The following is a 16,999-nucleotide window of genomic DNA, read 5'->3' as shown; positions in this document are numbered from 1 at the left end:
GGCTTTTTACAGTGAACACAGCTGTGTGCGATTCTTTTCCTCTCATTCTCTCTAAAACCCCCTCCAATCAGGCTTAAAAATCCCCCTCTACCCCACAGAATTGCTTTTGTCCAGGTTACCAAAAACATCCACTTTATGTGACCTGGTGGGTCAGTTCTCAGCTGTCAGCTAATCGGCCAGTCAGCAGCTCTTGGCATGGTTGGCCATTCTCTCCTCCTTGTGGCTCTTTCTCCTCTGGCTTCTGGGGTGCCAGGCTGGTCTGGATGTTTCTGCCTCATTGGTTCCTCCTCAGCAGACTTAGCCTCTTCTTTCCTGCAGCCTGTCCAGGTTGGTTTGCTTTAGGCTTAGTTCTTGAACTTTTCTCTCTCTGTGTTTGGTGATTGTTCAAGCTCAAGGTTTGAATGCCGTCATTAGCTGCTGACCCCCAAATCTCATCTCTGGCCCCAACCTCCCACCTTCAACTCCAGACTGACATTCCCAACTGCCCACCGCACATCTCCATTTGCATGTTTCATCAGTGAAGGAAACAGAAGACTATGCATGCTGACTATGAATGGAAGTTTAAACAATGGTTAGAAGGCCATTGGTTGGAAGAAAGGACAGTCAAAAATTGTCACATGTGTTTTAGCCTACAGCAAGCACATGTCTGGAAGCCATGGCACATTTTTGGATCCTTGCACCAAATCTTTCAGGCTATAGTCAGTAAAGTCCTGAAGCTACTGTGAATAACCAGTACCCACGAACTATCCCCACGTGGGCATTTTTCAGAATGCTCAACCAGATGCCACTTGGAACCTCACTGCGGCTGCAACCACTTCCAGAGAACAAGTGCCTCAAAGTTCAGGCCTCTCACTGGCTGACTGATGGAGAAGGGGATTATGGGCATTGTAGTCTTGGCCTCTTCTCAGCAGCTAATTTAGCAGAGGGTGCCAGTTATGATAATTTGAAAACAGTATAACACAGATGTCTGGTAGACGTCTCAAAAATAATACATCCAAAGCTCAATTCCAATTCTTTTCAAACTAGCTTCATCCTCTGCCTTCATTTTTGTTATTGTCAACTCCATCCCCCAGGTGCTTAGACCCCAAACTTTGATTTTTGATTCCTCTCTTCACACCTCACGTTCAGTCCATTAGGAAATCCTGTTGGCTCTATCTTTAGAAATCTGGGCACTGAACATCTCTTAGCCACCCATTCTGCCCTTTCCTGGGTGTGGGCCACCATCCTTTCTTGTCTGGATTACTGTGCTGGACTCTAAACATCCTCCCTGCTTCTCCCATACTCCCCAGTTCAGCAGCCAGAGCCATCCTCTCAAACGGGAATCATCGCTCTGGTCACAATTTTGCAATACCCCCCCATCCCCGCCCCTTATGGAGTGAAAACTGAAGTGCTTACAATGGTAACAAGGGACTATCGCTACCTGGGCCTCCTCTCCTAATGCACTCCCTCTTGTTTGCTTTGCTGCAGCCACACTGATCTCTACCCTGTTCCTTGAGCAGAAGAAAACAAAACATGCTTTGGGGGCTTGCTGTTCTGTCAGATACCTGCTTGGCTAACTCCCTCTCTTGAGTCTTCATTCACCTTTGCAAAGGATTAGGCTAACCTCCCATTTAAAACTGCAGTATGTCTCTGTCCAGCACTCCCAGATACTCGCCTACCAACCCCATGCCCCCTGCCCCCCGCCACATGGCTCTTTTTACCTTCTAATATACTGTAAGATGTTATTAATTATGTTTATTACCTATGGCCAATCTGCCATGCTAGAATATAAGCTCCACAGTAACGAGGATCTTTATTCACTGGAATCTCAAACATTTAGAATGGTGCCTGGAAATATGGGCATTCAATAAATATTAGTTGAATATATGGGTATATCCTTTTGTCAACCAAACCAATGAGATCCTGTTGTGTAAACTGTTTTATTTTTTATTTTTTTTCAACGTTTATTTATTTTTGGGACAGAGAGAGACAGAGCATGAACGGGGGAGGGGCAGAGAGAGAGGGAGCCACAGAATCGGAAACAGGCTCCAGGCTCCGAGCCATCAGCCCAGAGCCTGACGCGGGGCTCGAACTCACGGACTGCGAGATCGCGACCTGGCTGAAGTCGGACGCTCAACCGACTGCGCCCCCAGGCGCCCGTGTAAACTGTTTTATAAAACTCTTTTGCATACTATTTCTTGAAGATTTTTCCGTGTCAGTAGACATACAGCTCAAATATTTTTTTCTAACTACATTGTATGCCACTGTCTGACAATTTTCATTAGTTTAATGTTTAATTAATTTACAGATTAATGGCAACATCTTTTTAAAAAAGCTTTATTGAGATGTAATTCACATACCATAAAATTTACCCATTTAAAGTAGATCCAGGGCCAACACATATTTATTGAGGGCATGCTATCTTCTGGGCACTGTGATCTGCTCTGAGGGTACAGCTGTGAAGAAAATGGGCCTCGTTTCTGCCCTTACAGAAATTATGATCTGAGAAGAGAAGGAGACAGGCAAATATTAAGAACTGTACATGTGATTACTTAACTATTATGGTAAGAGCTACAAAGGAAAAGAGGATGCTGAGTCACTAGCAGAATGCCCTACTCTCTCTCATACTGGGGGCCAGGACAGGGTTCCCTCAAAGTGGAATTTAAACTGAACCCTGGTAGGATGAGTAGGAATTAAGCAAGTGAAGGAAGTACAGCCAATTGGGGGCTCTAGAAGGAAAGTTGTTATCGCTAGACTTCTAGGCTGTTTCATTCTTTCAGTGATATATGCTGTGATGAGGGTCTTTAAAATACTTCCATACAGTAAATTCTTAGAACTAAAATTGCTAGGTCAAAATATATGCAGATCCACCCTCCCTTTCTCCCTCCCTCCCTTCCTTGCTTCCGTCTTTCCTCCCTTCCTTCCTTCCTTCTTTCCTTCCTTCCTTCCTTCCTTCCTTCCTTCCTTCCTTCCTTCCTTCTTTCTCTGCTTTCTTGAATTTTTGCATGTACGATGTTGCTGGAAGGGCAGTAGTTTAGGTGTCTAGGAAATTCCAGGTCCCCATTATTTTGTTGCCTCCTTCCAGGATGGGGTTGAGAAGGGGGTCAAGGAGCCTTGGAAAAGAAGACCCTGTGGCAAGTCTTTGTGAGTTGAGGTTGGCAGAGAGTAGCAATGCCACAGCATGGAGGGCATCAAAAAATCCAAACTTGCAAAGCAGTTTCCAATATTTCTGAAGCGTATTAAGAAACGTTTTTATTTTCTCTTTATTTAGTTTCTTCTTTACATGTAAAATTATTAAGAGTGGGGTTCCTGGGTGGCTCAGTTGGTTAAGTGTTGGACTCTTAGTTTTGGCTCAGGTCGTGATCTCACAGTTCATGAGATTAAACCCTGACATGACAGTGCATGCCTGAGATTAAACCCCTCATGACAGTGCAGAGCCTGCTTGGGATTCTCTCTCTCCCTCCCTCTCTCTGCCCCTCCCACTTATGTGTGCACGTGCTCTCTTTCCCAAAATAAATAAACTTTAAAAAGTTATTAAGAGCTCCTGGAGCTCTAATTTTGATTGTTTTTTCAGTGACTCTAATGAGTACATGATTGTAGTATATGGATAATCTCGCTATTTAAGTACTAAGTGCTACTGAAATTATGACTATATTTCAGGTTAGTACTTAAAATTTCAATTTCAGTTATAAATGCCAAATAAAAGAAGACACAAAACAGTTTGCAGAAAGTACATGAAATAAAATGGGAATAAAAAAAATCTGACGGCAGCAGTAGGAAAGAAAACCAAATTAGCCAAGTCAAGCTAATAAGAGTAATAAATAAGTTAACATATTTAAATCATGTGAAAGTAGGAATCCTGTAATACTTATTTCAACCTTAAATTCATTACATGGCTTCTTTATATTCAATTTCTACTGAAAAATTGTTGTGCTTCTCTCTTTCCTCAGGTACTAGCAGGAATTTCCCTTTACTTTTTATTCATTTTATTCACTCACGTTCAATGGTATGCCATCAGGGAGTCCTTTCTTGATTGTCCTAATTAAAAGAGAAGGTCTTGTCTCCACTCTATGACATGGTTTCCCTGCTTCTACCCTTGCTCCATTCCAATCCATTGTCCATGCAGGGGTCAGAGTGATTTTGAAATCCAAGAACAGCTAATGCTGTTCTCCTGGTTAAAACCCTCCAGTGGCTCCCCATTTCCATCAGAAGAGTTCACACTCTTGTGTGGCCTGCAAGGCCCTACCTAGTCTGCTCCCCTAAGCCTCCCATCTCTTTGACTTTTTATCTTTTTACCCCTCGCTTCTTGTTATGGGCTGAACTGTGTCCCCCTAAAATCCGTATGTTGAGGTCCTAACCCCCAGGCCCTCAGCATGTGACTGTGTTTGGAGATAGAGATAATTACATTAAAATGAGATCCTCCAATTTGGCCGGTGTGACTGATGTCCGTATAGGAAGAAGAAATTAGGACTTAGCTGTGTACACAGGGAAGACCAGGTGAAGACATGGGGAGAAGATAGCTATCTGTAAGCCTAGGAGTGAAGCCTCAGAAGAAACCACCCTGCTAACACCTGAGCTCTGACTTCTAGCCTCTAGAACTGTGAGACAAGAAATTTCTTTTAAGCCACCCAGTCTGTAGTACTTTGTTATGGCCGCCAAGCAGTCTAACACACCTTTGTTTATTCTTTTTATTTAATGTTTATTTATTTATTTTGAGAGAAAGAGAATATGTGCACACAAGTTGGGGAGGAGCAGAGAGAGAGGGAGAGAGAATCTCAAGCAAGCTTTGCGCTGTTAGCACGGAGCCCAGCATGGAGCTCCATCCCATGAACCATGAGATCATGACCTGAGCCAAGAATACGAGTCAGAGTCAGATCCTTAACTGACTGAGCCATCCAGGTGCCCCACCTTTGTTTACTCTTTATCCTCTTTGAAGTCTTTGTAGTACCTCAGACAAACCAAGTGCGGTCCCTTTTCAGGGCCTTTGCCTCTCAAATTCCCTCTGCATGGAGTGCTGCTCACCTGCATGGCCTACTCCCTCACTGCAGTCTGCTTTCTGCTCCAATGTCACCTGTTCTAGGGGCTTCACTGAGTCTTATATTAAAAATAGCACCCCTGTTCCGTCATTATTTATCTTCTTACCCTGTAAGCACTTACACTATGTAAAATACTTTATTAATACATTTCTTTGTCACCTATCTTCCCTCATGAACCCTTGCCCTGACTGTAAGCTATGTTTTGTTTACTGCTGCTGTATGTTGAGTGCCTGGGATAGTAGGCACTCAGTAAATATTTGCTCAGTGAGTAAACAGAATGAATACATGAAATTTTTAATCCTTGAAGCATAAAAGTAGGGTCACTGTAAAGTCGTGCTAATCAAACATACCATCTTACAAATAACATTGGGTTTTTTTTTCCTTATTTAAATTTATTTATTTATTTTTAATTTACATTGAAGTTAGCACAGAGTGCAATAATAATTTCAGGAATAGATTCCAGTGATTCATCCCCTATGTATAATACCCAGTGCTCACCCCAACAAGTGTTTTCCTTAATGCCCCTTAACCATTTAGCCTGTCCCCCCACCAACAGCCCCTCCAGCAACCCTGTTTGTTCTCTGTATTTAACAGTCTCTTATGTTTTGTTTCTCTCCGTTTTTATATTCTTTTTGCTTCCCTTCCCTTATGTTCATCTGTTTTTTATGTTAAATTCCACATTAGTGAAGTCATATATTTGTCTTTCTCTGACTTTTGCTTAGCATAGTACCCTCTAGTTCCATCCATATTGTTGCAAATGGCAAGATTTCATTCTTTTTGATTGCCAAGTAATACTCTGTTGTATATATATATACTACATCTTCTTTATCCATTCATCTGTTGGTGGACATTTGAGCACTTTCCATACTTTGGCTATTGTCAATGGCACTGCTATAAACATTGGGGTGCATGTGCCCCTTTGAAACAGCACACCTGTATCCTTTGGATAAATCCCTAGTAGTGCAATTGCTGGGTCGTAAGGTGGTTCTATTTTTGACTTTTTGAGGAACCTCCATACTGTTTTCCAGAGTGGCTGTACAAGTTTGCATTCCCACCAGCAGTGCAAAAGAGATCCTCTTTCTTTGCATCCTTGTCAACATCTGTTGTTGCCTGAGTTGTTGATTTTAGCCATTCTGACTGGTGTGAGGTGGTATCTCACTGTGGTTTTGATTTGTATTTCTCTGATGATGAGTGATGTTGAGCATTTTTTCATGTGTCTATTAGCTATCTGGATGTCTTCTTTGGAAAAGTGTCTATTCATGTCTTTTGCCCATAAAATGACATTCTTGTAATTACCATTGGGTTCTGGAGAAAGGTGTTGTGGATTTTTACTTAAGGTAACTTAAAACCTTAATAAATACACATCACCAGTTAAAATTTCATTTGTCTTATTTTTATTAAGACTTTAGGTTCTCCAAATTTTTAATTAAACCTACTTTTGATAAGTTAATAATTTCTACCCACGAGATTTAATTAGCATTTGAAAAGGAATTTAAAGCTATACCATGCTGTACAAACATTATATGAAAAGCATTAAAGACTTTCTTATATGGGGGGAGAGGAAATTGCTAAAGTTGACAACCATTCAAACTTAAAAGGAAACCATGCCAAGTGACAACTTCCCTTTTAGACCAACCTACAATATCCATATTGATTACCACCAAGACCAAATGTTCCAGCTACTTCTGTTCATCGTGGACCATATGTAGTGACACCATGGTTTCCACACAGAAACTACAATGGATTAATACTGGGAAATTAAACCTATGTAATATTTGACCAGATCCAAATTGATTATGGTTGTATGGATATGACTTTCAATTTGATTTTTCATTACATGGTAGTTGCCCCCTTGCTGTCCCTAGATCTATTTTTTCACTATTGCCTCTAGGAACCTCTACTTATCCAACTGAAATAAAAAAACAAAAACAAAAACAAAACTGTGACTAATTTGCTTGAGGTTTTAAAAAATAACTTATTTTTTTATTTTTATTTGAAAACTTTTTATTTTTTTTTATTTTTGGAGAGAGAGCGAGTGAGCATGAGTGGGGGAGGGGCAGAAAGTGAGACACAGAATCCGAAGCAGGCTCCAGGCTCTGAGCTGTCAGCACAGAGCCCAATGTGGGGCTTGAACCCATGGACCAGGAGATCATGACCTGAGCCAAAATCAGATGCTTAACCGATTGAGCCACCCAGGTGCCCCGAAAAATTAATTTATTTTTTTATTATAAAAGTAAAGAGCCATGTTAAAGAGTATTTTGAAAATAAAAAGTTACCCAATTTTTGCTTTTTTGGTGGATGTCTTCTTATTTTTTTACATAGTTGTAATTAGAGTATATGTATGCTTTCCTACCCTGGTTTTTCATTCCATATTATATATAATCATTTTAACATAGTGCTTCATAAAATGAATGATACTGCTTCATAGTGGTGTTTTAGTGGTTGCCTAAAACTTAAGTGGATGAACCATAATTGACATAACCCATTTTCTTACTGCGAGAACTTCAGTCCCAAAACCTCAACCCCTACCCCCAATGTTTTGCTGTTTTAAATTACAATTACTGTCTTCATGGTTTTTTTTTACTTTCTTCCATATTTTGAGTAATTCTTTACTATGAATGTCCATAAGTGGAGTTCCCAGTGGGTGGTAAAGGGTTAACTCAGCAGATCTGGGTCACTCCAATGATGGCTGTGTTTGTGACTGGCCCTTGGCTGGCTCGTGGGGACTGAGCTCTTGGAATATTCTCATTAATGAGTGTTTTTCATGTCTGGGGTCTTGAGCCATGCTATAACTGCTTTTCTAGGTAGTTTTTACTGTGTGCTTTACGGTGGACACCTGAGATCCCCCTGTGGCTGTGGAGCTTCAGTAACTGAGGTCCACCATTGCAGGCACTGTGTGTGACTGACCCCTGATAAAACCCCTGACAACCAGGCTCTCAGGTGAGCTTCCCCTGTTGACGACACTTTGCCCTTGCTGTCACACATCATCGCCCAAGGAATTAAGCATATCCCGTGTGACTCCGCTAAGAGGGGACTCTTGGAAGCTTGTGCCTGGTTTCCTCCAGATTGTGTTTGTCCCACGTGCCTTTTCCCTTTGAGATTTTACTCTATCCTTTTTGCTGCAATAAATGGCAGCTGTGGCTACACTAGCTTCTGGGTCTTCTGAGTCCTTTTAGGGAACCATCAAGCCTGAGGGTGGTCTTGGAGACCCGGACACAGCTGGCCTGGTTGGCATTCGGTGGCAGATAACAGAAACTACTCTAGCTAACTTAAGCGAAGTGTTTATTGTCATATATTCTGTGGTTTCCAAAATTGTTTGGAATGCATGTAAAAGTAAATGAGGTTTCCAGAGACAGTTTCTAGCCCTGGGATTTCATTTCTTCTGCCAGGATCAGAAAACCCCACACCAAGAAGCTGCTTGCTGTAAAATCACATTGCCTTAGCAAATGGATGCCTTGCCTCTTGACTTGCTCCCCTCTAAATTCAGTTCCGAATCCAGGCGTCTGAATGATGGAACTTCACTCATACCTGGACCTGTAGCTGCAGGGCATCTGGAAATGTGGTATTTCATTTCCACCGCGCCCAAAGACACGAGAAGGAAATTAGAATTCTGTCCAGTGGGCCAGTCCACACTATCTAATATCTTGTGTTAAAGGATATAAACGTTTTAGCGTTTCTTGATATACACTGCCAAACAGCTTTCCCAAGAGGCTGGAAAAATTGACAGTGGCTCCAGAAAGTTCTCTAGTGCTTTACTCTATGAGGGGAAGGTAATCTCCCTGGATGAAAATAAACACTGAGTAATAAGGGGCAGCCTAATCATTTCCTGTGCTCTCCTTCCCTACTTTTCTCCCACTCTGTTTTTCTTGGAAGAAACAGATTCCTATACATTGTGGTTAGAGGTAATCCCTTCCTTGAAAGCTGGGAATTATAAATCAATATGTAAATCAACTACTCTTTGTTGGTGACTTAAAAACGAATGCAAGCCAGAAATTATATAGTGCTGGCTAAGAAATTTTCATTATTTTTGAAACTACTGAATAAGCAGAAGGCTTATTTTACTTTTACTTTTATAAACTGAATTCATACTTTCCTCTTTCTTCTTACAGTAGTGGAATTGTTAGGTTCATCTCAGGCCTCCTCCAGGCCCTGTGTCTTTCCAGACTTTCCTAAGTAACTACCACTGGTTGTCTTAAAAACAGAGATGGGCTTAGGGGTGCCTGGGTGGCTCAGTAGGTTAAGCATCCAACTCTTGATGTAGGCTCAGGTCATGATCTCATGGTTTGTGGGATGGAGCCCTGTACTGGGCTCTGCCCTATTACTTGGGATATCCCCTATTTGGAATTCTGTATCCCTCTCTCTCTGCCCTTCTCCTGCTCATGCTCTTTCTCTCAAAATAAATAAATATTAAATAAAGACAGGCTTGGAGTCAGCTAATAAGAGCTTTGAGATGAGATATTTGCTCAAGAACTTTAGCTGTTGGAAGATGTAACATCTCATCCAGATGCCAAAAAAATATTTAATAACTATGGTGGATATGTTTATACAGACATACCTCATTTTACTATGCTTTGCTTTATTGTGCTTTATAGATAATGCATTTTTTAACAGATTGAAGGCTGTGGCAATTATGTGTCAAGAAGTCTATTGACACCATGTTTCCAACAGCATTTGCTCACTTAGTGCCTCTGTGTCATGTGTTGGTGATTCTTGCAATATTTTAAACTTTTCATTATTATTATATTTGTTAATATCTGTGATTAGTGATTACTACGTGCTGAAAGCTCAGATGGTAGTTTGCATTTTTTTTTAGCAAGAAGGTATTTTTAATTTTTATTATTTATTTTTGAGAGAGAGAGAGAGAGAGAGAATGGATAACAGGGAGGGGCAGAGGGGAAGAAGGGGAGAGAGAGGGAGAGGGAGGGAGAGAGAGAGAGAGAGAGAGAGAGAATGAATCCTGAGCAGACTCCATGCTGAGTGTAGAGCCGGATGTGGGACTCTATCCCACTACCCTCGGATCATGATCTGAGCTAAAATCAAGAGTTGGATGCTCAACCGACTTAGCCACCCAGGCACCCCTATAAAGTATTTTTAAATTAAGGTATGTACATTATTTTTTAGACATAATGCCATAGCACACTTAATAGACTACAGTATACTGTAAACATTTATATGCACTGGGAAACCAAACAATTAATTTGACCCGCTTTATCACAGTATTTGCTTTATTTGTGGTGGTCTGGAACCAAACCCACAATATCTCTGAGGTATGCCTGTATACACAAAGGATGTCATAAATAACAATGATTTCCTAATTCCTTAAAGGAACTTACAACTTAACAATTGCTAGATCTTGGAACATTGCGGTAATTTGTTAAACAGCAATAGAAAGCAAATGCAGGGTATTTATGATACACTGTCATAAGGAGATCCTATTATTTTACATATAACATGCACATGCATAGAAAAACATCTCAAAGGATGGATGATAAATGTTGACAGCGGTTTTCACTGGGGGGTAAGACAGCAAGTGGCTTTTACTTTATCACTTATATTTACTATATTGTTTGAAAAATTTCTAATAAGCATATATTATATCAATAGCCATATGGGAAAAATAAAGGTCTGAAAAGGTGAGAAAGAAAATCATTAAAAAGTATATCCTAAGTACCTCAAAGGGGTGTAGATTTAAATTACAAAACTGATAAGACTGTATTTTTGTACATTGTGCAGTATTATGAAAATACACTGTAGCATATTTTTCTAAGCCCCTGATCTCTCTTCCTTATTTAGAATTAATAGGTCTGATGCCTTTAGATGTGCTTAGTTTCAGAATTTTATTTTAAAGGGGTATCTATGGCACAACATAATGTCTCTAGTCCTCTTACTGAAAATCATTTACAATGGACAAATCCTAACAATTTTTGCAACAAGCTTTCATTAAATTTTCCTAAAAATAGAAAGAGTTCACATTATATACCATTTTGAATTTATTTTCTTACATTTTCAAAATAATTTACTGTAAAATGTTAAGTTTCAAGGAAAATTTATGGGAAACCATAGAGCAGCTAGAGTCTTTACAATAAAATCCAGGATAAAAATAATTTTCAAGTTGAATATTTATCAAAAGGTATAAGTAGATTATAAATATATTTTGGCAATCTGATTAATTTAAGGGCACTTTAAAAGTCATCTAGTTAAATTACTACAGATATGACATGTTTGATGAAATCTAACCTGTAAATCTAATGCCAACGATCATTTCTTCCTGCTAAATCATAAAAATAATTTATCTGAAAAATCCATGAGTACTATAAAGATTTCTTCATAAAGATTCTTTAATAATTTGGGCTAATCTCTGGAAGGCCTAAAATAGGAAAGAGATAAGAATTAATGAAATTAGGCTGCTACTTAGGAAAAGTCTGTGATAATTTAAAAAGTTCACACAAAGAGTATCTTAGGTTGAAGTGAAGCAATGGAAAGTCAAATTTAACATCAGCTTTATCAGGGTAGGATGCCAGCAATGTCCACTAATACATGTGGATATAAGCTTGTCAGAGTTCCAGGATTTTTGTGTATTCTTATAGCCCTCAAGATCATTATTTTCCATTTTCTCCACAACACTAATTACTTTTTCATATGGTATCTCACCTGAACATACGTTATATATTGTTTCAATTGTCTAACTCTATTCATATGTTAAAGCAGACATAACTTCTGAAAAGTATATTTAGCGACATGAGAAAGCAAGTAAATAAAGAACACACCAAGAACCAATACATCTGCAAGGGCAAGTACAGACTCTTCTCTCAAGGTTAAGGGCACTGTTCAATCAGGGCTCTTCTATTTGGACTCCCAAACACACAGTCCTTAGGAACTCATTTCTTTGCTTCTTGTTATTTTGGCTAAACCCAGACTTGTGATGAATTTAATATCATTGTATTTGACCCTTGCTGATACATTTTTCTTCAGAGAAAGGGACTGATGACTTTCATGAATTTGTACTGTTGACTCATGTTAATTCCATGAAGGAAGGAAAGAAATTTTCTTCATAACATGTTAATAATCTGCTCACACTGTTCAGCAAGTCTGAAAACTATTCACGAAGACAAGGAAATTTAACTACAACTTGGTCTCGTGAATTTGTCTATTTATGACTGTTAAAGTGTGTCTTTTAATAGTAATTCATGACTTTTTAACTGATACCTGTTGTTGAGAAACCCAAGAAGACATTAAATAATGTTATAACTCACAAAATGAACACAAGCACCAAAAAAGTGGAATTGATATCTAGTGTTATTATGAAAAGAATATTGTGCTCACCATATCCATTTGTTCTGGAGAAGCTGAAGAGAAGGACACTCTAAAGTAAGGGCTAGGTGCTGAGGTATCAGTGTAGAAAACATTTCCAGGAATCATTAATATCTAAGAGAGTTTATGGAAAACAAGTGAATAACCATTAAAACAAACAAACAAAAAAAAACTAAAGGAAATACAGGTGGATCTAATCTCAGAGTGGGTAAAGACTTTTTACATTTGAAAAAAACTTAAGAAAATCATGAGAAAAATCATTTTATATAAAAATTCTGTATGTCCTATAATAAATAAAATAGCACACAAACTGGAAAAATGTTTATAAGAAATATGGCAAATGCTACCTCTTCTCCATATAAAGAATACAAAGAAACTAAGAAGAAAAACACTAAAATTCGAGCTTTGATGGGCAAAGTACAGCTTATAAAAGAAATAGAAATGGTAATAAACATGAATAAATGTTTAACCAACTAGAAAAGTAATATAAATTCAAACAATGAAAGACCATTTTTAAGTTATCAAATTTGGAAGTAACTTTTAAGCCGGAACTTGAAAGATAAGTAGTTGTTGGCCGAGCAAAAAGTGGGGGAAGAGTATTTTAGGGAGAAGATAGTGTAAAGGCCTTGAGATGGGAAGAAACTGGTCTGGTCGGAGAACTAAAAGGAGGTAAAAAATTTAATGAAGTGAATGACTAAAAAATGTTATGTAAGTTTGTCAAGACAGAGTGCTGGGAACAAGTGGTATTCTTGATGTGAGCACCATGGCAGTTGGCTCACGGACTGTGAACTCCATTTCCTCTGTTTCCTGGGTATAGAAATATATTCTGTTCCCCAGCTTCTTTCCAGTTATATGTGGCCATATGACCAAATCTTGGCCAATGGATGTGAAGGGATGCATGCCATTTCTAGGCCTTCCCCATAAAAATCTCTCCATGTGATCCATCATGCTCTTTCCATTTTGTAGCCATTGTGTAATCCATGGGTTGAAGACTGAAGAGCAACAAGAAGGAAGGAACTACAGTCTCTGATTCACTGTTTGGACAGAGTTGCCTGCAGATCACATCTTTAAAAGTTTTATGTGAGTCAGAAATAAACTTTGATTGTATTAAGTCTTTGAGAATGTTGTCTAATACAATCATGATATTCAAAAGGATTATTACATGGTAAAAATCTGGGCACTGTTTGCTAAAGTAAGATGAGTTGGGAGTGACATGGTTTCGGCCATTTTGGGGAAGAGATTTTAAGGCAGAAGATGGGTTTCTGTGTCTTGAATAACAATAAAATGAAAACCATCATTTCTCCCATTATAGTGGAAAAGTTTGGGGATGTATTACAAGCAAGGGGCTGTAAGAGAAGGTGGGAGTAGTCATAATCCCTTTACAAGATGACCAGGATTGGGCTAAGGTTGAGATCGTAAAGTTAGAGATTATTTAGAAAAAAAAAAGGTTAAATGCAACAAGATAAATGGGATATATGGAGAACACTGAAAAAACTACAAGAAAGTCTGAGGTCTACATCCTTGGCACCCAGCTCAGAGATACATACAAATAAATAGCCACTTATCAAATGTTCTTGATGATAATGGCATTGGCAGAAAAGCAAAGGAGACATAAAACTGGTTTATTATACTAAAATGTATTTCTTTGAAATAAGTCAGTACTTGTTAAGTACTTAGTATGTAGAATTAGTAGGATTAGAACAATGAATAAAGATGAGCCTTGTCCTCAAGTAAGATGGTTAGAGAGGATGCCTGACTTGAAGTCCAGGTAATCGACTTCCACGTCTAATCTCTGGACATGAGTTTTTCAATGTCCAGACCACCTCCTGTCTCAGGCACTAGCGTGGTCCTGTGCCAGCATTAACACAATCTGTTTGCTTGTACTTCCTGCTTCAAGACAAAAGTGATCCTAGAAACAGATCTTAGTGTTTACAAAGACTGGCAAATGTGATAAAAGAATTAATTCACGGAGAAAAGATACCTTATTAGGTAAAAATTTTGAAAATATTTAGATTTTTCACCTTAATCAGTGCCCCCGAATGATAACTAAGTAGGTTTAAGTACAAAATGAGGAAAAAAAACCCAAAAAACAAAAAACCTAGAAGTCCTTATAATCTGATTTTAAGTGGAAATAACAAGATACAAACTTTTCTGTGTAATTTTGACAATGGAAAATAATTGCACAGCCAAAATACTAGATTTAGACAAGCCCTTCAAGAAAATATATTACAAATGGTCACTAAATTGGGGTAGGCTATTTAAAAAATTTTCATTATTCTTTTATGTATTTTCCAAGTTTGCTTCCATGAGTGTGCTTTACTTTCTTAATAAGGAAAAAAAAACCCTCTGCTCTTAGCTACTAAACTAACCAGTAGCTGGGATGACCATATTATTATTAATGTAGACCAGAAGAATAATTATGTGACTCAACAATCTATTATGATTTTAATAATATTACTAGAGACATGAGATCTAGAGATAGGAGGTAACATCTGATATTAAAATATTATGGGTTGGAGTGGAGGGCAACTTTTATTTTAAGAAGTCATGTTAAAGAAAAAGTACAACTCTTTTCCCCTTTTACCTCTTTCTTAATGGCTTTTTCTTCAATCAGTTGTTTTACATCATAAATGCCCTTAATTTTAAGCCATAAAAACATTCCAGCAGTAGGAACATGCCATTCTGCCAAACCTACAAACCAAAGAAGAGAATAAATATCTGCTAAAGCCAGTTTTGATGATGTCAAATCTGTTACTTAATGATTCAATCGCAGTAACTGTCAACTAGTATTTCTAAAAATGTTCCTTCAGAGATAGCATTTTTAAACATAGAATTTTATGACTCCTGACAATTGATGTTCTGAGTTTATTCCACAAATAAGAGAGGTGGTGAAGGTAGAGAGGGAGATATATACATGAGTATATATTTCTAATTGTAGTCAGTCTTAGGGTTGTGTGAGGAGTCTATGGCCTATGTCTACTTCCCGTAATTAGAACCATACAGAAGCCAAATGTGGCTCTTTCATATTTAGGAGAGTCCTTAACTCCTACATTATTCCAGTGCTTCAATAAATCCTATCTTTTATGTAATAGTTTTGAAGTCCAATGGATTAGAGTTTTTATCAGAATGTAATTAATTATGAAAAGAAGTTCCTGAAATTCAAGACCACATGCATTTGTAGGTTTTAAGTTTCATTGAGTATTAGGATAGAGAAACCAAGAAGGAAGGATAATTATTTTGATTTTAATTATCTTTTTTTAAAAGTCGCTTTTGAATCAAACCTTTTCTTTAACTCCATTATACAAAGTGGTAGGATAGTACTCTTATCAAAAAGACAATTCTGTATTTGCCAAGAGCTTACAAGAAACAAGATATGACAGAAATAAGGACCTGTTTTTTTTTTTTTGTTTATTGTTAATCATACTGAAGGCTTTTTTAATGATGTAATTAAAACCATGTAATTCATTAGTAGAAAATTAAATCTAACCCATCCTACAATCACATTAGCAATAGACAATATTAGATAAATGAGGTTAACGATTAGAATGCAAGTAATCTGTAATGAGAGAACTGCCTTAGAATGTACTATTTTGTTTTTATACAGTCTGATTAGAAAAGGAGTATACTGTTGTTTGACAATTCCTCAGCTGTTTGCGGGAAATTTTGAAGTAACTCTAAAACCTTTTGAGTATTGGCATCATTTAGCTTTAAGTTATTGCTGATGGGTTTTTAGACTAAAAGGTCCTTTTTTCTCCCTTTAAAACACAAGCTCTTTGCAGCGGACAGGTAATGTAGAGATAGGTAGAACAGTGCCAGGGTTTGGAGATTGTTACTTTTGAGACTACTTACAGGGCACCATTTCTTGGCAAGAATACTTCTGGACTCTTGTTTCTTTTCTCCCAGGCTTATTATCAGTCACTATGCGGTGTTTATTCCCCACTCATAAAAGTGCTAGTGTCTATCACAGGACAGGATATATGTTCCACTCACCACTTAACCATTTGTCTGCAGCTGCCAGTAATGCATCCTTCTGCTTCCTATAGAAATCAGTAACCCTGGAAGAAACAAACAACGAAAAGCATGTGTTAAATACATGCTTGATTGAAGAAACCCAAAGGCTCTGGAGTCCAGTCTATAGGAATTTGTTTTCCACCTTGTTTAAAAGGTTGAATACTTGAAATGGGAACACAGCATGTTTGTTTACCTGTCTGCTGGTAAGCTTTGTACCACTGCATTTTTCTCCGTTATTTTGGAATAATTCAAAAATGAAAATGAATAAAAAGAATTACATTTCTATGTAAAATTTGGAACCTAAATTGCAATACCTCTCTACATGAGCCAGGAAACCTTCTTCTCCCCATTGGTGTAGAAGCTGTGATACTAGAAGCTAAAAGAGATAAGACAACAAATGTCATGGTTCACCCTCTAAAAAGTGACATCAAAGCAAATCACTCTTGATTACCTGTAAACCACAAAAAAATATAACAAGCTGAACCAGCTTTACATAGTGATTTAAAATAAATGTAAATTAGGGGCGCCTGGGTGGCTCAGTCGGTTAAGCGTCCAACTTCGGCTCAGGCCATGATCTTATGGTTCATGAGTTCGTTTGTGAGTTTGAGCCCTATGTCGAGCTCTGTGCTGACAACTCAGAGCCTGGAGCCTGCTTCAGATTC

General features: G+C 38.2%; 1 protein-coding gene and 1 long non-coding RNA gene across 7 annotated transcripts in view; one reads left to right on the top strand and one right to left on the bottom strand.

Annotated features, from left to right (window-relative positions):
- LOC111560135 overlaps positions 1–16,999 on the top strand; it is a 297,662-nt gene that overhangs the window by 276,710 nt on the left and 3,953 nt on the right. Inside the window, exon 16 of the long non-coding RNA XR_006596594.1 lies at positions 13,293–16,540. This is a non-coding gene — a long non-coding RNA (uncharacterized LOC111560135). The remainder of the gene's footprint in view (positions 1–13,292; positions 16,541–16,999) is intronic.
- AADAT (aminoadipate aminotransferase) overlaps positions 2,301–16,999 on the bottom strand; it is a 32,018-nt gene continuing 17,319 nt past the window's right edge. For 3 of the 6 annotated variants that reach the window (XM_023252669.1, XM_023252670.2, XM_023252671.2), the window contains exons 10-14: positions 16,652–16,713; positions 16,317–16,381; positions 14,911–15,017; positions 12,339–12,440; positions 2,301–2,481 (exon numbers count right to left, since the gene is read on the bottom strand). In XM_023252669.1, coding sequence (XP_023108437.1) covers positions 2,398–2,481; positions 12,339–12,440; positions 14,911–15,017; positions 16,317–16,381; positions 16,652–16,713 — 420 coding nt within the window. In that variant the 3' untranslated portion in view covers positions 2,301–2,397. Of the gene's footprint in view, positions 2,482–6,257; positions 6,321–10,222; positions 11,383–12,338; positions 12,441–14,910; positions 15,018–16,316; positions 16,382–16,651; positions 16,714–16,999 lie in introns of those variants that run through there. The other 3 variants (XR_006596592.1, XM_019828714.3, XM_003984863.5) reach the window with 3 other exon arrangements.

This window comes from Felis catus, chromosome B1 (assembly GCF_018350175.1).
Source record: "Felis catus isolate Fca126 chromosome B1, F.catus_Fca126_mat1.0, whole genome shotgun sequence".
NCBI lineage: Eukaryota > Metazoa > Chordata > Mammalia > Carnivora > Felidae > Felis > Felis catus.
This window is presented reverse-complemented; position numbering and strand designations above follow the sequence as displayed.